At 40.2% G+C, this 22,922-nt stretch overlaps 4 protein-coding genes across 6 annotated transcripts; 3 read left to right on the top strand and 1 right to left on the bottom strand.

Moving 5' to 3' along the window:
- LOC111435494 (zeatin O-glucosyltransferase-like) lies at window positions 1-674 on the top strand. Its single transcript, XM_023072880.1, has 2 exons — window positions 1-7; window positions 142-674. The coding sequence occupies exons 1-2, from the start codon at window positions 1-3 to the stop codon at window positions 672-674; spliced, it is 540 nt and encodes a 179-aa protein (XP_022928648.1).
- A 6,720-nt stretch (window positions 675-7,394) lies between these two features.
- LOC111435528 lies at window positions 7,395-10,512 on the top strand. Its single transcript, XM_023072919.1, has 3 exons — window positions 7,395-7,591; window positions 7,677-8,011; window positions 9,943-10,512. The coding sequence occupies exons 1-3, from the start codon at window positions 7,478-7,480 to the stop codon at window positions 10,118-10,120; spliced, it is 627 nt and encodes a 208-aa protein (XP_022928687.1). The 5' UTR covers window positions 7,395-7,477; the 3' UTR covers window positions 10,121-10,512.
- A 534-nt stretch (window positions 10,513-11,046) lies between these two features.
- Window positions 11,047-15,947, bottom strand: LOC111435526 (glycerol-3-phosphate dehydrogenase [NAD(+)] GPDHC1, cytosolic). 3 transcript variants are annotated; one of them, XM_023072915.1, is made up of 6 exons: window positions 15,593-15,947; window positions 14,526-15,162; window positions 13,772-13,993; window positions 12,314-12,561; window positions 11,538-11,677; window positions 11,047-11,381 (listed from the first exon to the last, which is right to left on the bottom strand). In XM_023072915.1, the coding sequence occupies exons 1-6, from the start codon at window positions 15,698-15,700 to the stop codon at window positions 11,258-11,260; spliced, it is 1,479 nt and encodes a 492-aa protein (XP_022928683.1). In that variant the 5' UTR covers window positions 15,701-15,947; the 3' UTR covers window positions 11,047-11,257. The 3 variants fall into 3 exon arrangements, with proteins under 3 accessions (XP_022928683.1, XP_022928684.1, XP_022928685.1); XM_023072916.1 differs by having other exon boundaries at window positions 14,526-15,382; window positions 15,593-15,734; XM_023072917.1 differs by having other exon boundaries at window positions 14,526-15,224; window positions 15,593-15,681.
- Window positions 15,948-18,515: 2,568 nt separating this feature from the next.
- LOC111435555 (S-formylglutathione hydrolase) lies at window positions 18,516-22,367 on the top strand. The gene is made up of 7 exons (XM_023072969.1): window positions 18,516-18,790; window positions 19,120-19,237; window positions 19,928-19,975; window positions 20,268-20,464; window positions 21,115-21,213; window positions 21,301-21,366; window positions 21,937-22,367. Exons 1-7 carry the CDS (start codon window positions 18,644-18,646, stop codon window positions 22,117-22,119), a joined length of 858 nt encoding a protein of 285 aa, XP_022928737.1. The 5' UTR covers window positions 18,516-18,643; the 3' UTR covers window positions 22,120-22,367.
- The last annotated feature ends 555 nt before the right edge of the window (window positions 22,368-22,922 follow it).

The raw sequence follows: 22,922 nt of genomic DNA, 5'->3' as shown, positions 1-22,922 counted from the left end.
ATGAAGGGTATTTCATTATCCTCCCCAACGGACATGGGATTTCATAGACACTTTCTAATTTTTTTAACATAGGATCAAATAGGAGTCCTAACCCAAAAATCAAGTATCAAAAAGTGTAATATTTCAATTTCAATTTCGTAGGTGGATTGGAAAAAAGTGGGCAAAAGTTCATCTGGGTGTTGAGAGATGCAGATAAAGGAAACGTCTTTGACGGTGAAGTTAGAAGATCGAAGTTGCCAGAGGGGTTCGAGAGGAGGGTGTCGAGAAGAGGGTTGGTGGTGCGAGATTGGGTGCCACAATTGGAGATTTTGAGCCACCCATCGACCGGAGGGTTTGTGAGTCATTGCGGGTGGAACTCTTGCATGGAGAGCATTGCGATGGGGGTTCCCATAGCAGCGTGGCCGATGCACTCTGACCAACCGAGGAACGCTATACTAATAACGGAGCAGCTTCGAGTGGGTCTCCTCATTAGGGATTGGGCTAATCGAAACGAGATAGTAATGGCAACAACCATAGAAAATGCAGTGCGAAAGCTTATGGCATCAGAGGAAGGTCGAGAGATGAGGAAGGTAGTGAATGAGCTTGCCACCACTGTACGTCGATCAGTTGCCGATGGCGGAGTGTCTCGTGTGGAGTTTGATTCTTTCATTTGTCATATTACAAGAGACACTTAGCAAATCGAATAGTACAATGAATATTAAGTATATAGCTCTACTTAAATAAATTAAAATATTTGTCGAGCTCATTTGGGCTAGGTCAAATTTGTGGCTAACATATAATATTAAATTTGTATTTCGTATTTTTCTTCCAACGGGTGGTATTAGAGCTTTTGATTCAAATGGTTCATGTGGAGACATGTAAGTAGAGATACCTATACAAATAGTTTGTAAAAGACTAAACCATGAAATATTCAATCTCTCTTTATAAATTCGTTGATAAAGAAGATCAACATTTCACTAAACGACCATCTGCGACTCGATTTTAATCTTGAGTGAGCTATAAACTCATGTCGGTGAGCGTTTGTTCTTTGATTTGGATGGCTGAGAATGATTTTTATCGCTAAATCAATAAGTCTACCATTTTGGAGATTTGGCCAATTAGGAAGCTAGAAACATAACTTCACGAGATGAAATTCATTCATTCCCATATATAGGTAAATAGATGAGTAGTTCTATTACATATTGATATCAGGATCAGATGTGAGATCTCATATCAGTTGGAGAGGGGAACTAGTGTCAGCTAGGACACTGGGTCTTGAAATGGGGTGGATTGTGAGATCTCATATCGGTTGGGGAGGGAAAGGACACTGGCCTCAAAGGGGGTGGATTGTGAGAAACCTTGAGGGGAAGTCCAAGAGGGAAAGCCTAAAGAGGACAATATCAGCTAGCGGTAGGCTTGAGCCGTTACAATTGGTATCAAAGCCAAACATTAGGCAGTGAGCTAAGCTAATTCGTTCTTGCGTCGCCAATGGCCAAGCAACGTATGCTCGAGCCTCTGGCCTTGGTTTTAAGAGAAGGTTTTAAAAAACGAGGGCAGAGAGAGATTTTCGAAAGAGAGATTTTTAAAAGAGACAGTTATATAAGCAAGCAAGAGAGAAATAACAACGGCTCACAGTATATAACCTTGGGTAGGGAGAAGTTGACAACTAGTCGTATCCCCCTATAGTACATTCTGAGGCATTTCAGGTCTGACAGGCCTAGGCATGATATTTCTGAAACGTCGTACTTCCTAGAAATACAAAAGTAAAACACTAGAATATGAAAAGACATAAAGGGTTGTGCTTGTCATGGGCATGCGGCCATGGGCAACATGCCTTGGACGAGCATGACTGTGACATCCTCCCCCACCTAATTGGTTGACGTCCCTGTCAACCGACTGCTTTCAAACCTGGCAATGTGGGTGGCGACGGAGTCCAGATCTTCAGCACGTTCCCAACTGGTTTCCACTGTAGGGAGATTCTTCCATTTGACAAGGAATTCACGAATCATCCGTACAGGTCTTCCTATCTTCCTAACCCTGTCAGCTAGGATCTCCTCTGTTTGTTTGCTGTCTCTTTATTTCAGATCGATGCTCGGTCTCGTGATTACATTTCGCTGGTTATCATATGGGTCAAGGTGATAGGGCTTTAAGTTGCTTACATGAATTATTGGGTGGATTTTCATCCATGTGAGTAGCGCAACTCTATAGGAGGTAGCCCCGATCTTTTTAAGGACTTCAACCGGGTCTTCATATTTTTGAACTAGTCTCTGGTCCTTTCGGCTGTGAAATCTGATTTGTTCTGGTCTCAACTTGATGAGGACTTGATCTCCTACTCGGAATTGAAGGGGGTGACGCTTCTTGTCCGCCCACTTCTTCATATGCTTGGAAGCTTTCTCTAAATATACCCGGGCTGTATCTGTTGTCTGCTTCCATTCTCTTGTGAAGTTTTAACCTTAAGGATTTTTCCTTGCATAAGAATGATCAATAATATGGGGCAAGGCCGGTTGTCGTCCACTTACAATTTCGAAAGGGCTCTTCCCCGTAGACAAGCTCGTTTGACAATTGAAACAGATTGGGCGACATCTAGCAGTTGTATCCAATTCTTCTAGTGAGCGTCGACGAAGTGACGTAAGTATTCTTCGAGCAAGCAGTTGAACCGTTCCGTCTATCCATAGGTTTGAGGATGAAAGCTCAAGGAGATGTTTAAAGTCGTTCCCAAGAAGGTGAATAATTCGGTCCAGAATGTGACAATGAATCTACCATCCCTATCACTGATGATGCTCGACAGAATGCACCATAACTTTACAACGTGTTTGAAAAATAGTTGGGCTGTAAGTTCAGCCGAGCATAATTTAGGAGTGGGGACGAACATCACATATTTCGAGAACCAGTCTACAATAACCAAGATGGTGTCATATTCCCCGACTTTTGGGAGGTGTGTTATGAAGTCCAGAGACACACTTTCCCAAGGCCTTGTTGGCACAAGTAGAGGTTTCAAGAGTCCCGAGACTTTGGCCTTCTCGACTTTGTCCTGTTGGCAGATGAGGCACGTATTGGTGTATTGCATGATGTCATCCGACATATTCGGTTAGAAGTACCCTTTTTTATTAGGGCATATGTTCTTTGCCACCCAGGATGTCTGGCCCATAAGGTATCATGACATTCCTGAATGAGTTCTTCCTTAGTTCTCCCGTTCTTGGGACATATAATCTGTTTCCTTTAGTCATTAAAAGGTCTCCCTCGACCCAAAACTGTCGTGTCTTCCCAGCTTTAGCTAGTTCGACGACGACTTTTGCCGATGGGTCTTTGTGTAAATGTTCTTTCCTGCCTTGTGTTCAAATTTGAAGTCGAATTCAGCCAACGACTCCTGCCACCGGGCTTGTTTTGTCGTCAATTTTGGTTGATCGAAGAAGTGGCAAATGGCGCTGTTATCCATCTTCACTATGAACTGTGATCCCAAGAGATACTGTCTCCAGACTCGTAGGCAATGAACCACAGCCAGCATTTCTTTTTCGGAGACAGTGTATCTCCGTTCAGCATTATTGAGCTTTCGACTTTCATAAGCGATGGGGTGGCCTTCTTGAATAAGGACACCGCGTAGGGCAAAGTTGGAAGCATCTGTCCCTATTTCAAATGCTTTGTAACATCTACTAGCCCGAAGATAGGACCCCTCGTCATGGTTACCTTCAGATCTTCAAAGGCCATTTGACATTTATTTGACCACGACCAAGGGTGGTCTTTCTTCGGGAGCTTTGTTAATGGGGCGGCTCGTCGTGAAAACCTTTCGACGAACCACCTATAGTAGTTTGCCAACCCTAGGAAGGATCGCACTTCGAATACGGAAGTAGGGATTTTCCACTCTTGGATAGCTTTTATCTTATCGCTATCCATACCGATTTGTCCACAACTGATGACATGTCCAAGGAAGTTGATACATGTTTGTGCGAAGGCACATTTTTCTTTCTTGACGTACAACTGATTCTGTCGCAGCTTGTCAAACACCAGCTTCAAGTGCACCTTGTGTTCCTCTAGGGTTGTGCTGTATACAATTTGTTAGGCTATGGAGCCTGATACTTATTTATAGCTTGGTCAACGGTTATATCCGGTAAAGCTATATTTAGTAAAGCTATATATAGTAAAGTATATATGGTAAAGCTATATCCGGTAAAGCTATATATGGTAAATAGCTATATATAGTAGATGGCTAAATCTGGTAAATCTATATATAGTAAACTATACCATATATATATCTGGGTCCGGTAAAGCTTTGAAATGTACTTTCTATTCTCTGTACTCTCTCTTGTTGTACATACCTAAAGTCATCAATACAAAAAATACTTTTAGCCAGAGTTCTCCTTGCAACTTCTCTCTATTCTTTTCTTTGTGTTCATCTAGATCGAGCGTGTGCGTTGTTGTGCGATCCTAACAACTGGTATCAGAGCTAACGACTGATATCGATCCTAACACAACTATGTCATCGAGGTATACTATGACGAACTAATCCAAGTATTCATGGAAAACCTGGTTCATTAACGTGCAAAATGTAGCTGGGGCGTTTCTCAAGCCAAAGGGCATTACAAGAAACTCAAAGGCCCCATATCTTGCTACACACGTCGTCTTGGACTCGTCCCCTTCGGCGATATGTACTTGGTAGTACCTTGATCGTTAGTCCAACTTCGTGAAGTATTTGGCCCCGTGAAGTTGGTCGAACAAGTCGGATATTATCGGCAGTGGGTATTTGTTGCGGACCGTCACCTTGTTTAAGGCTCTATAATCTATGCAAAGACGCAACGTCCCATCCTTCTTTTTCTGAAATAGTACGGGGGCTCCATAAGGCGCCTTTGTCGGGCGGATGAATCCTGTCGTCAACAACTCATCTAGTTGTTTCCTCAATTCGGCTAGCTTAGGGGGAGCCATCTAGTATGCGTTCTTCGCTAGGGGTTTAACCCCGGGGAGAAGTTCAATTTCGTGATCAATGCCTCGACGGGGTGGTAATGTTTGTGGTAAGCTCTCTGACATTATGTCAGCATAACTGTCTAGTACCTCCTTGATTTCGCTTGGAGTAGTTTTCTCAGTGGTCACTTCTTCCATCAGTGGTATAGCCATAAATGTAGCTTCCTCTCGTGTGAGTCCTCTTTTCAACTGTATGACCAAGATCATTCTAAGATTACTTGGTTGTTTGATGCTTGCAGGTATTACTGTGGGGTTGCGATTGGTGATCACCAAGCATTTCGCCAGTGGCATTGGGATAACTTTGTGTTCTAGGAGGAACTCCATCCCAAGTACCACGTCAAAGCATAGTCTCGACTCCAGTGGCATTGAAGGGTTGTCTTGATCTTCCTTCTTGTCTAGCATAGTCTCGACTCCTGTGTCATTGCTCTCTTGGATGGACATTTGGAGTGCACTGAGAGAGGCCCAATGAGGACAATAGGACAGTTTGTGGGGGCCTTTACACAACAGGCATTGTAAAGGTGTCGTCGGGTGGTTCCTTTGAGGGTAAGGTTCTCGAGATGTCCCCGCTTGGTTGTTCTGAGAAGGTCTATCTGTCCACCCGCTTGGTCTGTCGTTACTTCCGTTTGGCCTATTGGGGCTTCCATTTCGATGACCCGGCGGTTTATATGTTTTTTCCCCAGTGTTTGGGGCTTGTGTTGTTCTTCTTTGGTAACCGCTTCATTTCTATAGTCTAGGAGTCTCTCGGCGCTGACAATTGCGGTAGCTAGGTCTTGGACCTTTTTCTCGTGTATTTTTGTTTTGGCCCATGGTTGTAACCCATTTATAAAGAAGAATATCTTGTTCTTCTCTGATGTGCCCCTGATATCTAGCATTAGGGTCGAGAACTGTCTGACATAGTCCCTTAGACTTCCAGTTTGCTTTAGGGCTATTAGTTTTTCCAGTACTAGATGTTCTATGTTTTCGGGGAAGAATTGGTCCCTCAACTCTCTCTTGAGGTCTTCCCACGAGTCTATGGTGCACAATCCATTCTCGATGTCTTGCACCTTCGTACGCCACCAAAGTTTGACATCGTCTATGAGATACATCGAGGCTACTGTCACCTTTATGTCATCGGTACAAGCCATTGTGGCTTTGAAGTTCTGTTCGACATCAAAGATGAAGTTCTCCAACTCTTTGGTGTCCCGGTTCCCTTTGAAAGGTCTAGGGTCTAGGAACTTCAGTTTGTTGGATCCTGTATTAGTTTGCCCAGTCGTGATGTTCTCCACGGCTTTCATGGTCACCTCAATTCGGGTGCTCATGACGGACATCTTTTCTTGGATGTCATCGATCGTTGTTCTGAATTCGTCAGCTAATCCATTGAACAAACTCATCATTGTATTTTGTAACACATCGAACTCTTCGCCACGTCCCTCCTTGTGTGTGACAAAGCTATCTGGGCTACCAGACGGTCTTGGGCTGCTCGTAGGAGAAACTCTTTCTTCGAGCGAGGTCACTCGAAACATCAGTTCTGCGATTGGCAACCCATCCAGGCAGTTGCCCATTGCGTCAATTTCTACGACTTTTCCATTCAATTCTTTCACCCATGCTTCCAAGAAGTGCATGGTGTCAGGGACTTCTTTGAGGAACAATATTTCCTCCTAAGTCGATTGGCTTGTGATTTGGGTGTCGACTTTGTCATCGACATGTTTTCGGTCTTTGCTATGTCACGGAGCTAACAAAGCTCTGATGCCACTTGTCACAATCGCACTTTTGATGGCAGCAGACTTGCGATTGTGCGGCACTCACTTTCTAACGACAAGTGAACTAAGCCAATTTGTTCTTGCGTCGCCTACGGGCAAGCGACGTATGCTCGAGGCCCTGGCCTCGGTTTTAAGAGAAGGTTTTAGAAAACGAGGGCAGAGAGAGATTTTCGAAAGAGAGATTTTTGAAAGAAATGTTATATAAGCAAGCAAGAGAGAAATAACAACGGCTCACAGTATATAACCTTAGGTAGGGAGAAGTTGACAACTAGTCGTATCCCCCTATAGTACATTCTGAGACATTTCATGTCTGAAAGGCCTAGACATGATATTTTTGAAACGTCATACTTCCTAGAAATACAAAAGTAGAACACTAGAATATGTAAAGACATAAAGGGTTGGGCTTGTCATGGGCATGCGGCCATAGGCAATAGGCCTTGGACGAGCATGACCGTAACACCTAGCACACGCGTTTTAAAATCGTGAGGCTGACAATGATACATAACAGGCCAAAATGGACAATATCTGTTAGCAGTGGGCTTGAGCTCTTACATTTGAAGAACTGTAATTACAAATAATTCGTGAAACATTGACTTGTTTGTAATCGTTGTATTCATGAACTCTAAACCAAGACCTAGAATAGAGGGAATGAAAATTGGTTAATTAAAAATTTTAATTGATTAATTTTTGTATGTTTAAAAAATTAAGGGGAAAATGAAGAAATATAGCAAAAGCGAGTGGCGGCCGAGATTGAGGCATGTTGGAGAGAGTGAGAGGACGCCGCTGGTTGAAGGGATAGTAGAGGAATGCCGAGGGCTAATCAAATATTCCGCAAGGCTCGTAAAGCCCTTCATGATCTCGACCTCCTCAAGATTTTGCAATCGGAGATAAACCACGAGCTTTCTTCCACTCCATTTCAGGTCCTTTTTAATTTCCTCGCTTCTTTTCAATCTCTTGAATAAACAAACAAATCATCACTGCTTTCTGATCTGAATTTAATCGCAGAACCATGAACAAAAGGGCAGTTCCAGCGATTTCGCTGTGGAACATGATTCGCTCAAATCCCGAGACGTGGTGTTGCGGCGAAAATTGGAATCGGGTGAGGAGATCGCAATTTCTGCCCTATCGGGTCCTCTCATGTTTGGACGAGAAGGGGCTTTTTCGAGGGAGATTTTGATGAAGATTTGTGTGAGTAAGCCTGGAGTTAGCTCCCTCTTGCAGTTCGATTGTGGGGTTTCAGAGGATGGTCATGGTGGATCACCTTTCAAAATCTACAATGCCTATTATCTTCAATCATCTGCTTGTTTGAGCCCTTCTGTTTACAGAGGCCCTTTGTTCAGGTACTACTTTTTGGCAACTCTAGTAACCATTTGTGTTTTGATTGCCTTGTTTTAGAAGCTAGAAATTCATGAGTTCTCTATGTTTACTGATTTCAAATTGGGACTGTGACTTGGATATAGAATTTTCATCTGTTGAAACGAGTGTTATGACATGAGAAGATGAATAGGGATGGGTTTTCGCTTAATTCCTTCAACATTTTTCTTTTGAGAGCTCTGTCGGGTGAAATTTGTCGGCTGTATCTTGGGGCTGGTTGTTTTTATTGAATTCTTGTAATTTGGGATCCTTTTCATCATACACTCGTCGAACCTTTGCGCCACCTTCATTGTAGAAGGCACTAGGTTGAGTCCACTGCACAATTTATGGAACCTTACCGCCAAAGTAAATTAATCTGTGTACTATTGAGGATTGTTTGGAGAGAAGTTCCACATTGGCTAATTAAGAGGTTGATCATGGGTTTATAAGTAAGGAATACATCTCTATTGGTATGAGGCCTTTTGGGGGAAACCAAAAGCAAAACCATGAGAGCTTATGCTCAAAGTGGATGATATTATACTATTGTGGAGGTCCATGGTACCAGAGTTGTGCCCTTAACTTAGCCATGTCTATAAAATCCTCAAACGTCGAATAGGTGTAGTCAGAAGTGACTAAAGTGTCGAACAAAGGGTATACTTTGTTCAAGGGCTCCAAAGAAGGAGTCGAGCCTCGATTAAGGAGAGGTTGTTCGAGGGTTCCATTAGCCTCAGGAGAGGCTCTATGGTGTACTTTGTTCAAGGGGAGGATTGTTGGGAGAGAAGTCCCACATCGGCTAATGAAGGGGTTGATCATGGGCTTATAAGGAATACCTCTCTATTGGTATGAGGCCTTTTTGGGAAACTAAAAGCAAAGCCATGAGAGCTTATGCTCAAAGTGGACAATATCATACCATTGTGGAGGTTCATGATTCCTAACCTGTACCTGTTATCATTTTAATTTTCCTTTGAGGAGTTAGTTATCGCTTTTGAAGTTCAAGTTGCAAGCTATTCCTTCATGTTGGTTAATAGTCTCTCTAGGAGCAAAAAATTTTACGATTTACTAGAGCTCTCCAAAATAATATATCTTGGTTAATGGTCTCCTTATCACTTTTGAAGTTCAAGTTCCTAATTTTTACAATTTACTAGAACTTGTTTGTTTTGTCTCATTGTCTTCAAGAGCCTCTCTGTAATTCCCCATAGCCGTTGGAGGTTATATTATCTTCACATCCTCTTCTTCTTGTGTAATCCTTGCTTGGTTAGAAAGATATATCTTACCTAGAAAAATTATTGATGATTGAAGTTTACAAAAGGGATGTATATTCTATGAAGTTTACAAAAGACCTTCCCAATTTACAATGAGGGACGTATAACTATCGGAAGTAAAAATATTAGACAGTTTACACCAAGATATAGCTTGGTAAACAACATTGTCGAAAAGTTTTGTGTAGGTAGGTGTCTTTTCTGCAAATATTCTCTGATTTCTTTCTTTCCACGTATTACAAAAGAAAATCATGATGAAGTTTTTCCATAATAGGGATTTTGCATTCTTGAAAGGGTGGTACGTTAAGGCCATATCCAAAAAATCCTTTACCTCCCTAAGAAATGTGAGATGGCATCCGAATATATTGAGAATCGTTGTTTAAAAATTCTGAGCATATGTGCATTGCATAAACAAGTAGCTTTGTCATTCGTTTTCTTTCTTGCATAATCGACACCAATTTGGAGAAAGTTGTTTGTGAATGGCTTATTTTGATTTCTACTTTGCTGAGCATCATGATTCATGATATTTGACTCATGATATTTAGTCAGTCATTCTCCAATCTTTCAGCTAGGCTTTGTCATTCATCTAATGCATAAGCTTTACCTGTTTTCTCTAGCTTTCTTCTCTCAGATACTTAAAACTTCTGTATCCATTGCAGCTCGTTAGATCCCGAGTTACAAAAGGCGCTCAAGGGATTCCTAATCAGTAGAGGTGTTGAAGAAAGTCTGACCGACTTCCTTCTCATTCACCTGCATAAAAAGGAGCAAGGTCAGTATTTGAATTGGTTGCAAAATGTCGAATCTTTGATCGCAAAAAGACAACAAAACGAACTTTAACAACTTCACACAGTAGCATGGATACCTGATTTTCATATGGGAAGAGAATGCCTGATTATAAGTGCTGGATTTGATCATTTAGATTGATTGCTAAATGAGATATTTCTTTCATTCTGCTTGCATTTTGTGTTTCTGCAAGTGAATCCTGTTTCTTGCACTTGGAACATTCTTGCCAGATTTGTTTGTCAACAAAACAAACATGTGGTACTCGTTTAGTATGAGCCAAGGGTTCTATTTCGATGTCTCAAATGATTATTGGAACTCATTGAGCTATGACAACAATCTTATGTAGCTCATAATGCAGGTTTATTGAATTTTGTAGCCTTATAATGGGTTGTTTTTGTTTCAAAAGAAGTTTATGCTCTTATGGTGATAAAAGAAAAAGAATTGATGAAAAAGTGCATATACTCGCATTTGCCTAGCGTTCTATGCATCTTTCTTGATACACATTTGTTTTAGCCGAATGATGACTCGTTTTTATATGTTTTTCTTCATGTTTTTATAACCATGCTTATAAACTTACCAAAATTGTACAGGAGTTCGTCTTTTAATGGCCTTGGTGATATCTTAAATAAGTTTAAACTTTGAGAGGTCATAACTTTGAGTTTTAGCTTACCAAGTTGAATAGCTTTTTTTTTTTTTTTTTGTGTTCCAAGTTAAGAAGAAAGAATTGAAATGAGAAAGGTGTGAGAAAACAAACATAGTTTTCGAAGTTTCTTATCTATATTAGAAGTTTGGATCCCATTTCAAAACCATTATACATGTTTCAAGCACTTGCTACATGGAGGATATCCAAGACCATTCAGAAAGCTACCCAGAATTTTTACAAAACGATTCATATATAGGAATATAACTAAACCAAAATGAAACAGAGTATTAAAAGTTCGAAAACCGAAATAAGATTCGAATTCATAAAAGATTCACTGTATCAAAGATGAGAGAATTTTGATATTGATTCCCTTTCAAAAGCAAAGTGCCAAGAAATAATTTGAAATTCAGCATTATCATATAACTTTCTCCATGTGACATATAATTGTCTATAGGACCAAGAAAGAAACCTATAGACTAGTTCATAGCTCATTTATGCAGGGCTCACTCTTTCAGACTAGTTTTAAGTTTTGCCATGGAATCTACAGTTCAAGGTTGACCAAGAAGTGAAGGCCTGTAGAAAGCATGGCTTTGTGCCAACTCGATCCGGTCTCGAGGATCATTCAAGGTCTCGTCTCGCAAGGCTTCTAGTATAGCTTGAGGTGATCCATCCCTAATGACCCGAAACACGAGAAAACAGAAATCGTGATTGAAAAACTTCGAGTTTAAGCTTAGATTAGGTTCGATTCAGTTCGAAGTAAATGTCATATCAATTTCTGCAGGCCACTTATTTGATGCAAATTTTAGAATGGTAAGTTGAGGCAATTACCTTTTAATAAGTATTTTATAGAGTGTCTTTAAGATGGGACAAAGCTGCACAGGAGCAACAGGCTTGTTGTCTTCAGGATGCAACACGTTTAGGCTTGACTGACTCAGAATTTCATAGAAAGCACCAACAGCAGAGACTCCCTACAAAACAGAAAAGGATTGTTTAGCACTATATATTGTGCGTATATTCGTAGATACATATGTATTTTAGGGAGTTCGTATGTGCACGTAAATACGTATGTATTTTTGTGAGTTCGTATGTGTAAATAGGTATGCATGTATTTGAGTTTGTGTGTGAACATAGATACGTATGCATTTCAGTGAGTTCACATGTGTATGTATCTACATATGTATTTTAGTGAGTTCGTGTGTGAACATAGATATGTGTGCATTTCAGTGAGTTCACGTGTATGTACATAGATACATGTGTATTTTAGAGAATTCGTGCTTGAACCTAGATACGTACGTATGTATTTTAGAGAGCGTGTGAACATAGATACATATGCATTTCAGTGAGTTCACCACGTGTGTGTACGTAGATATGTATTTTAGTGAGTTCGTGTGTCACGTAGATAAATATGTCATGTGCGTGCATAGCATAGATACGTATACATTTTAGTGAGTTTGTGTGTGCACGCCCAATATCAGTACTGAAATAGGAGAATTTCTTTCCGAATCAGTGCTTCGAAAACAGTCGGTAAAGCTTTTAAACAAGAAAATACAGGTGATTCTAACATGAACTCATAATGGAGCAAGAAAGAACTGCAGTTTCTTTACCTGAATCATCCCTTTGCCACTAATGCTATCCCCCATATCTAGACTAAGTTCGCCCTTGGCCAACATTTGCCCGTACCAAGCGTTACGACCTTTCAACAAGGTCACGTAAGTGTCAGCGAGCAAAGGCCCCGCTAGCTTCTCGGGTTCTTCTGCTAGCAAGTAAGTAATGAAGATCATCTCTGAGGTGCAATGTGCAAAATATACTGATTTACTGGTAGCACTTTCATTGGTAAGGGCTGCCACCATTCCTGAAAGTTCAAAATGGAAAGCAATGAACATGGTAGAAAACTTCAAGCAACAGTCCCAAAATTGTCCAATGCAAAATCTGGATCACTAAGACAATCACATTTTCGAGAAAGAGAGAGAATGTCGTGAATGTACGATGATAATGATAGAAATGAAAAAGATCTATGTAACAGTTTAAGCCCACCGCTAGCAGATATTGTCTGCTTTGATCAGTTACGTATCGTCGTCAGTCTCACAGTTTTAAAATGCGACTACGAGCGAGAGGTTTTCACAACCTTATGAGGAATGTTTTGTTCACCTCTCCAACCGATTTAGGATCTCACAATGCACCTCCCTTGGGGCCCAACATCCTCACTAGTCACCGCCTAGTGTTTGGCTCTGATAACATTTGTAACAGCCTAAGTCCACTGCTAGCAGATATTGTCTGCTTTGACCTGTTACGTATCGCTGTAATCACGATTTTAAAACACGTCTACGAGGGAGAGGTTTCTACACCCTTATGAAGAATGCTTTGTTCCCCTCTCCAGTCTGGGATCTCACAATCCACCCCTTTGAGGGCCCAGTGTCCTCACTAGCACACCGCAAAGTATCTGACTCTGATACCATTTATAACAGCCTAAGCCCACTCCTACCAGATATTGTTCGCTTTGACCCGTTACGTATCGCCTAATCATGATTTTAAAACACGTCCACGAGGGAGAGGTCTCCACACCCTTATGAAGAATGTTTTGTTCCCCTCTCCAACCGATGTGGGATTTCACAATCCACCCCTTTGGGGGGCTCAGCGTCCTCACTGGCACACCGCCCGGTGTCTGGCTCTGATGATACCATTTGTAACAGCCGAACCCCACCACTAGCAGATATCATCCTCTTTAACCCGTTACGTATCACCATCAGCCTCACAGTTTTAAAACATGTCTCCGAGGGAGAAGTTTCCACACCCTTACGAGGAATGCTTTGTTCCTCTCTCCAACCGACGTGGGATCTCACAATCTAACTATTCACAATTGCAAAGGTTGCAATTTTCAGTCAAACAGCTACTACACCAACACCAGAGCGCTAGTGCTACCAAAAACAGTGATTAACTCCACATTGCAATGAACTAAAATGGACGTGAACAAGAACAAAAGCAATTGCTACAACAAAGTGATATATCAAAGACTGTTTCCATCATCATTAAGATAAATTAACCAGAAAGTATCTACCACTTACCAGCTCCAATGGCGTAGACGTTCTTCAAGCCACCCATGACTTCATGTGTCACAAGGTCACTATTATCCCAAACAATAAACTGAGGTTGTCTCAAAAAATTTGCAAGAGGCTTCCTCCACTTCTCAGCTCCACAAATCCGAGCATTCGCGTATTCTTTGTTATAAATCTCCGAGGCGATGTTCGGTCCCCCAAGATACAATATGTTCTCTATAGGCACTCTAGCTGAGAAAAACAATTTCACAAACACAAACCGATGTTAGCCTCACGGTTTTAAAACGTGTCTACAAGAAAGAGATTTCCACATCCTTTTGAGGAATGCTTTGTTCTCCTCTCCAACCGACGTGGGATCTCACAATCCACCCCCTTTTGGGGGCCCAACGTCCTCTCTAGCACACCGCCCAGTGTCTGGCTCTGATACCATTTGTAATAGCCTAAGCCCACCGCTAGCAGATATTGTCCGCTTTGACCCGTTACGTATCACCATCAGCCTCACGATTTTAAAACGCGTCTGAGGGAGAGGTTTCCACAACCTTATGTGGAATGATTTGTTCCCCTCTCCAACCGATATGTTCTCCATACTTATTAGTCTAAACTTCCTCAATCTTTATTTGATAATGTTCTTTACAGTTCTAAGAACTAAAATCCAGACAGACAATAACTCGTTTTCAGCTCGAAATGTTCTTATCTGTTTATAAATGAAGAACACAATGCAAATAGAACAGATTAAATGCCAAATTTGGTAAGAATATCTTACTTGCACGGTTGATCATCAGAGTAGGAGTTATTATGTGAGGAACAGGCTGAAGAGCAGCTTCTATACCCTTTGCTAAAGAGATGATAATAGGCACTGTGATTCGTTCTTTCCAATATTTACTTATCTCTTCAAAAACCTCTCTGGTTTCAGTGGAAGGTAAGCCATTAACAACAATGTCAGCATCCCAAACAGCCTCCTGCAAGTTAGTCACTACTTTCAAAGGACAAAGTGGTGTGTCAATCATGTTCAAGCAAAACCCATCTTTCAAAATCTCATCGGCGTAGAGAACTCGATCACCGAGCCTCGCTTCGACGTACTTTAGATAAGCACATCGTCGAATAAGCCTCCTTAGCACATCTTCCCTTGAATTGATCACTTCAAAGAGGTGTTCAGCTGTGGCTTTATCCAGAATCCTTCCTGCTCTTCTCCATATTCGGATTTGAACCTTCTCACGAAATTGACCATAGCTATCTTGAAGAAGAGCTGCAAAAACACTCCCCCAAGCTCCAGCTCCCACACCAACGATCCTTAGTGGATCACCATCGGACTTTCCTAGAACCCTTCTAAGTTCATCAAGCTTCTCTTCAAATCCATTGAAGTTATGCGTTGAACCATTTGAATGTGAGAGATTCATTGTCTATCAATGAACAAAAACCAGCCCCAGATAACAAAAGAAACAAATAATCTGAATACACAATCCTTCAAGAAGCTTATATCAGCAATACAGATCAAGTAGTTGGAACTAATGTCTAGATCAAATCATAGGGGTCTAGAGTTATAGCTAAACACTTCATCCAACTTCAAAAGAATCGAAATATTCAAATGCAGCATTGATCTTCCCGAGGGAGTTCGTTCATCTACCCACACCCAACAACAAAACGCAATTAAAAAACACGAAAACAGACAACAAACGATCATATATATTCAAATGAAGGCCAGTAAGTGTGAAATGGGGGGAAAAAGTCAATTAAATCGGTATGATCTTCAACACGGCGGAAACTACAAAGTTAGGTGGTAGGGTTTAAATTCGAAATCGAAGCAAATCGTTTCAAAACAGCAAGACCAACCTCGCACATTCGAAGATCCAGAGCCACAGTACGTAGAACAGCACGAACTCTCACAGACCCATCGGACACAGACAACGCTGAAAAACAAGCTCGAAAGGGGAAGTTCATGAGAAGAACTCCATTTGAGGAGAAAAATGGTGGCGATTGAAGCCGTGAAAAATGGGTTTATAGCACAAAGAGAAGAAGAAGAAGAAGAAGAAGAAGAAGAAGAAGAAGAAGAAGGAGAAGGAGAAGGCGAAGGAGAGAGAGGCATTGATGGCGGTAAGCCGCGGTGTGTACACAAAAGAGAGCATTAAAAGAGGAGAGATGAGAGTTCACCGGTGGATTTATTTACTGAAGAGGGGCCAACTCCCCAACAAGCAAATGCCCATATGCTTATGGTTGTAATAATTATGGATACCCTGTATGGATTAAGGTTCAAGGGCATTTTCGTAATTTTAAATCAAGTTCTTGATTTAAACTTGTCATCAAAAAGAGGTATTGTTTTAAAAAAGTTAATAGCGTAGCTCGAGCTAACTAGTCTTAAAAAGACGTGACGTACTTTTGTGATAAATGTTGATTAATTTGATCGTGTGCAGCAGGTAGATAAGAGAAATAGTCGAATTGAATTAAATAGAATGGTATATATAATGATTTACGAAGAAGTTTCTAGTGAAAACTTAATTTTAGGTAATTTTCAACTTTTTCTTTTGTAACGGTGCAAGGTCATTGTTAGCAAATATTGTTCTTTTTACGTTTTTTTTCTTTCGGGTGCTAGCGAGGATCTAGGTCTCGATAGCGGTGGATTGTGAGATCCCACATCGATTGGAGAGAAGAACGAGTACCAGCGAAGTTGTTTGGGCCTTGAAGGGGGTGGATTGTGAGATCCCACATCGGTTGGATAGGGGAACAAAATAATCTTCAAAAGCGTGTGGAAAACTCTCCCTAGCATACACGTTTTAAAACTTTGAGGGCAAGCTCAAAGAAGACAATATCTATTAACAGTGGACTTAGACTATTACATTTCTAATATCACCACTTGAATGTTTAGTAAACATGATAAGAAAAAATGGAAGTTGAAAATGTTAAAAGGAAAGTTAATTAATTTATTTTTCGGTGTAAAATGACTCATGTTATTCTATAACATTCACATAGTGAACGTGTCCTAACAACAAAGTTAGGGTCTTCGTGCAATTTTTTTTTAACGATTTTTCGCTTCTTCACATACTATCGTCGTGCAGACGACCACTCTTACAAAAACCTAGTATTCTTGTTGAACGATGTACGATTAGACACTTGTGAAGCTTCTACGTCAATAAGCTTCTATTTCCCGAGTCTCCCTCAGACTCGTTGGAGTTATGTTTCCTTATGCTCACTCACCAACGTGTGTTTGACATTTAATCTAAGAGTATTGTCGTCATGCCTTGAGTCGTTATTGTTGCATCTCGTCTAGAATCCACGACTAGATTCCCCTTGTAGAAACTACATCAGCATTTTGAGTTTGTCGCAAACACCGCGAGATCTCGTCGAAGAAGAGGAGATTGTCGCCTCAAGTCAAACACGCAATTTTACCGGTCAGTTCAGCGCATTCTGGTTTGGTTCAACTCATTCATTCTTTCAATGGTTCACTTCATTCCATGTTGGTTGTCGTCGGAAAAGGCGCGAGAATTCTTGCACCCTCAACCTACATGCTTCGCCCGACGCCCACAATATGACAAAGTACCTTCAATCAATATGCATAAGCGCACCTACCAGAGCAAAGAAAAGGTGCGAGTAACAGAGGCCAAAACGAGTGTGAGAAAATCAACGACTGTGAAAAGAGAATACCAACAAACTGAATTTTTAGACAAGATAAGGAGAGTCAACTTATGACGTAACAACGAGCGAAACCCGTGTGTGGTAACCAACCAGAGACTCCGAGCATACTCACAGTAAGAATACTCACACGCATCCACCCATTTACGTCTTCATTCCCCATTGGTAAACACATATGATTATAACTGAAAAACTGCATTGTGTAGGCCCGTATGAGTTACTATAGTGTAGTGGAAGATTGGGACATGTTAGTGCAATGTGAAAGAGGGCAAATCTGGAGAAAATGGCGATAGAAAACACGGTTGGAGACGCTCATGAGGAGAGAATGTAACACCCCAGATTCACCGCTAGCAGATATTGTCCTCTTTGGGCTTTCCCTTTCGGGCTTCCCCTCAAAGCTTTAAAACACGTCTGCTAAGGGAAGCTTTTACACACCTTTGTAAATGATGTTTTGCTCCTCTCCAACCAATGTGGGGCATCACAATCCACCCCTCTTGAGGGCCTAGCATCCTCGCTGGCACTCGTTCCTTTCTCCAATCGATGTGGGACCGCCACCAAATCCACCCCCCCTTCGAAGCCCAGCGTCTTTACTGGCACACCATCTCGTGTCTACCCCCCTTCGAGGAACAACGAGAAGGCTGGCACATCATCCGATGTCTGGCTCTGATACCATTTGTAAGGGTGTGGAAACCTTCCCCTAGCATATACGTTTTAAAGCCTTGAGGGGAAGCCCGAAAGGGAAAGCCCAAAAAAGATAATATCGGCTAGCGGTGAACCTTTCTTTAACAGTCATCAGGTTTGTCACGTAAATTCGAGTGAAGAAGAAGCAATCTGTGGATCTGGGTCGAGTACCCATTTGCAACCCAATATCCAGCCTAGCCTGACCACCCAACTCCTCTGTACTCAGCCCAATCTTGAGGTCACGACCTAGCTACCACTTAACCCAAATTCAGTAAATGCGACTCGAGCTCAAACCTGAATATGGGTCGAGAGTGGAGATATGAACTCCAACTAAAGTTTTGGGGTATGGGTCCTAGGTTGAGGTGGGCAAGATGGTCTTTTTCAATAGATATGAATTTTGTTGGACCAAAATACCCTTCTTGAACTTATCCCAATCGAGATGTATATTGTTGTGATCCTCGTAACGAGTGTCACTATATTGCTCTTCCCACTCCAAACAAACCTCACTCGAACGAAGATTCTCCATTATCATCAATCTCTGTTCATTCCATCGCCAAGAAATCAAGCACTCTGAAAATGGACGCCAAGCCAACCGAGATCAGCAGCTCGAAGATGTTCGGAGGCTATAATCGAAGATACCGCCATTACAGCCCAACTCTTGGCTGCTCCATGACCTTCTCCGTCTACTTCCCTCCTTCTCCGCTTCCGTCCCATAAATTTCCGGTATCTCCTCTCATTTCCGTTTCCAATTCAATCTCGATGTTATCCATTTCGATTACTAATTGAAACTCGAATGTTAAAGCAATTTTTGAGTGTTTCTGATCTTCGATTTCTGGAGCAATCGGTTTTCTGTTTGATCTTTGGATTATCGTGTCCGTATATGTTTATGTGATTTGATTTTACTGCCGTTGGATGTGGATTTTGTGGAATGGATGTCGAATAGTTATTATTTTGGGTGTTTGATTGTTGTTGGTGTGTTTTTCCTTTTGTCTTTGGAAATGTATTGGAATTGCAATGATTGAAGGTTGGGGTTCGATTTTGTTATTGAGCAGGTACTGTATTGGCTGTCTGGCCTTACTTGTACGGATGAGAATTTTATAATTAAGGCAGGGGCTCAACGCACTGCTTCAAGTGAAGGTGTTGCTTTAATTGCACCTGATACATCTCCAAGTAAGAAAAACTTTGAACCCATTTTCAAGTATTGATAATGTTGTTTGGTACGATTTTGATTGAAAAGAAGGGAATCCTTGTGCTCTTAACGACTTTGAACTCACTTGGATTCTGCTAATAATTTTATGCTAAGTACAAATTGACAATTTTTGCATTTTAAGACGTGTTTTTGACAATATCTAGTTGATCCAGCAGGATTATATGGTTTGAATGCTTCTATTGTGAATGTAAAGTAGTTATAGCTTCAATGAGCTACTGGTTGGAAGGCCATGAAACAATCTTCCATTGAAAATAACTGCCGGAGTTTATGGGATGAAGCAAAATCTTTTATTTGAAGGGGATGGGGTGTCTCCGCCTGTTTATAAGATGGAATGTTCGTTTCCTTCTCTTCGTTTTAGTAATTTGTCATGTCACAATGTAATGCTATTCTTAATAGGTATTTTTATGAGGAATGATATTGAAAACTTGGCAATACAAAGTGAAGGAAGTTTTTTGCAAAAATCATTTTCTTTTCCCATTTAACTAAGATTCATTGGCCTGGAAAATGTGTTTAATTTTTACTTTGCTTGATTTGTTGATACGAAACGGATCTTATTTGAAACAGTTTTTCAGTATGGAAGTGAGTACTCTCTTATGATGAAATGTGACCAGGATCTTATACATATGTTGTTTTGCCCATTCTTTTAATAGGAGGCCTCAATGTGGAAGGAGAGGCAGACAGTTGGGATTTTGGTGTTGGTATGTTACTTCTAACTTGTCACATTGCAGTTAAACAGAGTAACTTTATGAATATTTTGTCGTGTATGGCTGGTTTAGCTTTCATTTGACTTTTCGACTTCATAACTTTATTTAACGAGGCTTTTCTTATAGATTGAAGTGTATGTATGATTATTCCAAAGTCCTACCTTTGGTATTTTATATCTCGTTCTATATGGTCGTTTAGTTTCTAAAAAAATGTATGATTATTTCGTCATACAAAGATGCGAATTTACTTTCGTGTTTTCCTTTTGTCTTATTGTTTCTTAAAAAGGTGCTGGATTTTATCTCAATGCTACACAAGAGAAATGGAAAAATTGGCGTATGTATGATTATGTTGTCAAGGAGCTACCTAAACTTCTGAGTGAGAACTTTCCACAGCTTGATACATCACGGGCATCTATATTTGGTCACTCTATGGGTGGGCATGGGGCTCTAACAATTTACCTGAAAAACTTGGACAAGTATAAGGTATTTGATGATAATCCTCTTATTTAGTTTTCTGTTTAAGATTAAAAAAATGTAAATTACCATACCATTCATTACAGTTGCTAAGGGTCCCTTCTTTCAGAGAAAAAGATTATTTGTTTGATAGGATTCTGTACGCTCTCCCCACCCCAAAGGCTCAAGAAAAGGAAAAAACGAAGGGATCATTGTGTGAGATCTCACATCGGTTGGAGAGGGGAACAAATCATTCCCTCTAAGAGTGTGGAAACCTCTCCGTATCAGACACATTTTAAAACCTTGAGGGGAAGCCCAGAAGGGAAAACCCAAAGAGGACAATATCTGCTAGCGGTGGGCTTGGGCTGTTACAAATGGTATCAGAACCACACATTGGGCGGTGTGCCAGCGAGGACGTTGGGCCCTCAAGGGGGGTGGATTGTGAGATCTCACATCGGTTGAAGAGGAGAATGAAACATTCCTTATAAGGGCGTGGAAACCTCTCCATAATAGACACATTTTAAAACATTGAGGCTTGAGGACAATATCTCCTAAGAGTGGGCTTGGCTGTTACATATTGTTTATGATTTGTTACTTCGATCTGATAAATAAATTGTTCTTTTTATTATCTTGTATTCAGTTATTCTTCTCCCATAAACATTTTCTCCCTAATTTTTCAGTCAGTATCTGCCTTTTCACCCATTGCCAATCCTATAAATTGCCCCTGGGGCCAGAAGGCATTCACAAATTATCTAGGTAGCAACAAAGCTGACTGGGAAGTGAGTTTTCATGAGATATTTAGCATTTTTTTCACAATTTAATGTTAGGATGGAAAGCTTTTAATCATTGAAATTGAATAACTTCAGGAATATGATGCTACTCATCTAATCTCAAAGTTTCACAATGTATCAGCTACCATTCTAATTGATCAGGTAATGGTTTTTGTTCATTCAACTTCCACAAAGTAAATTGTTCCTTCATGTCAGTGGCATTAGCGACTTAGAGAACTAAAATCCTGTCATTAGTAGCTTCCTATGTTAAATCAAAAGATTTTATTCTGAAATTTATATTTGTTTCTAAACAGTTTTTGTTCTTGAATTCTTAATACATTTTCCATTTTTTTATCCAAACTTCTCTAATTTTACTAATAGTTTGTGAACTCCTAATCAATTTATTTAGATGTTTATTCTTTCAACTTGCATTTAGTCCTGTCATATAAATTATATGCTTAATTGTTAGGAACCACGGGTCTCCACAATGATATGATATTGTCTACTTTGAACATAAGCTCTCGTGGCTTTGCTTTTGGTTTCTCCAAAAGGTATCATAAGAATGGAAATGTATTCCTTACTTATAAACCCATGATTGTGGGACTCCGTCCCAACAATCCTCAACATTAATTACAAAAAGTGCCACCAAACTTTGTCATTCATTTAAACAATACCCGTATTCGTTACTCTCCTCGTTATCTTCCCTATTGTAATCTCCTTGTTGATAAACAGGGGGAGGATGATGAATTCTTACATGGACAGTTGCTGCCACACAAGTTTGAAGAGGCATGCAGGGCTGTGAATGTTCCACTCCTCTTGAGGCTGCAATCAGGTTACAATCATTCCTACTTTTTCATTGCTTCCTTCGTTGAAGATCACATTCGTCACCACTCTCAAGCTCTTAGGCTTCCTTAAAACCTTGTGCTGCTTATGATCCAATTGCTATCCTTTGAGGAGTTGAGGCATCGTGACTAGTAATTTTGATGAACACAACGTTATTTTAATTATGTGTGCTGGATATCTGTAATGTGAATGTGAAAAATTGTCCTTTGGTGCGTATTTGATCCCTTTGCTAGACTGGTTATAATAGAGTTCTATTTCGCCTAATAATGTTGCTTTCTTTTGTCCTTTGAATAAAAGTGATGTGGTAATAGTTGAGCTGATTTTGTGAGGCGTGACTAGTGATTGTAGTCTTTTTTTTTTCATTAATCATGGTTCTAAAGTTTTTTTTAGGCGTGTTTTTTTAAAGTGGTCGGGTAAAATTACGTTGTTAGGAAAAAGATGAGTTATATAGGCTCGTTTGATAACGATTTTGCTTTCTTTTTTTTAGATTTATACTTGATTTGTTCATTGTTTTAATGGCTAAGTTTTGAATTGAAATTCTAAATCGAGAATACTACGAGCTACTTTTTTTAGTATTTAAAATCTGACACGCTTAAAATGCTTTTAAGAAGTATATGGTAGTATTTTTTAGTATGTTTGACTTCTAGCTCAGTAGATAAGACATTAATTACTATTCTAAAAATTATTAAACTAAAATGTGACAAATAAATAATAAATGTTATTTGATAGAGCAACATGAAGCTAAGTTAGTTACGAGCGTAAATGTAAAGTTGAAATTATAAATTCTTATCTTAGTTTGAACCGATTTTGTTATTATGGATATAATTTTAAATTAAATTTAGGTAATGTAAAAACTAAATTATATTTTGAATATC

This window comes from Cucurbita moschata, unplaced genomic scaffold, assembly GCF_002738365.1.
Source record: "Cucurbita moschata cultivar Rifu unplaced genomic scaffold, Cmos_1.0 Cmo_Scf00049, whole genome shotgun sequence".
NCBI lineage: Eukaryota > Viridiplantae > Streptophyta > Magnoliopsida > Cucurbitales > Cucurbitaceae > Cucurbita > Cucurbita moschata.
The sequence above is the reverse complement of the archived record's forward strand: the minus strand, read 5'-3'. Positions and strand labels throughout refer to the sequence as shown.

What these genes read in the sequence shown, in the direction of transcription:
- LOC111435528 (XM_023072919.1), top strand. Translation starts at nt 7,478, where the DNA reads ATGCCGAGGGCTAATCAAATATTCCGCAAGGCTCGTAAAGCCCTTCAT. An exon ending in TTTCTTCCACTCCATTTCAG is followed by an intron (nt 7,592 to 7,676) that starts GTCCTTTTTAAT and finishes ATTTAATCGCAG; the next exon opens with AACCATGAACAAAAGGGCAG. An exon ending in TACAGAGGCCCTTTGTTCAG is followed by an intron (nt 8,012 to 9,942) that starts GTACTACTTTTT and finishes TATCCATTGCAG; the next exon opens with CTCGTTAGATCCCGAGTTAC.
- LOC111435526 (XM_023072915.1), bottom strand. Translation starts at nt 15,700, where the DNA reads ATGAACTTCCCCTTTCGAGCTTGTTTTTCAGCGTTGTCTGTGTCCGAT. An exon ending in TCTGATGATCAACCGTGCAA is followed by an intron (nt 13,994 to 14,525) that starts GTAAGATATTCT and finishes TGTTTTTCTCAG; the next exon opens with CTAGAGTGCCTATAGAGAAC. An exon ending in TATAAAATACTTATTAAAAG is followed by an intron (nt 11,382 to 11,537) that starts GTAATTGCCTCA and finishes TCGGGTCATTAG; the next exon opens with GGATGGATCACCTCAAGCTA.
- LOC111435555 (XM_023072969.1), top strand. Translation starts at nt 18,644, where the DNA reads ATGGACGCCAAGCCAACCGAGATCAGCAGCTCGAAGATGTTCGGAGGC. An exon ending in TTCCGTCCCATAAATTTCCG is followed by an intron (nt 18,791 to 19,119) that starts GTATCTCCTCTC and finishes GTTATTGAGCAG; the next exon opens with GTACTGTATTGGCTGTCTGG. An exon ending in CTACCATTCTAATTGATCAG is followed by an intron (nt 21,367 to 21,936) that starts GTAATGGTTTTT and finishes GTTGATAAACAG; the next exon opens with GGGGAGGATGATGAATTCTT.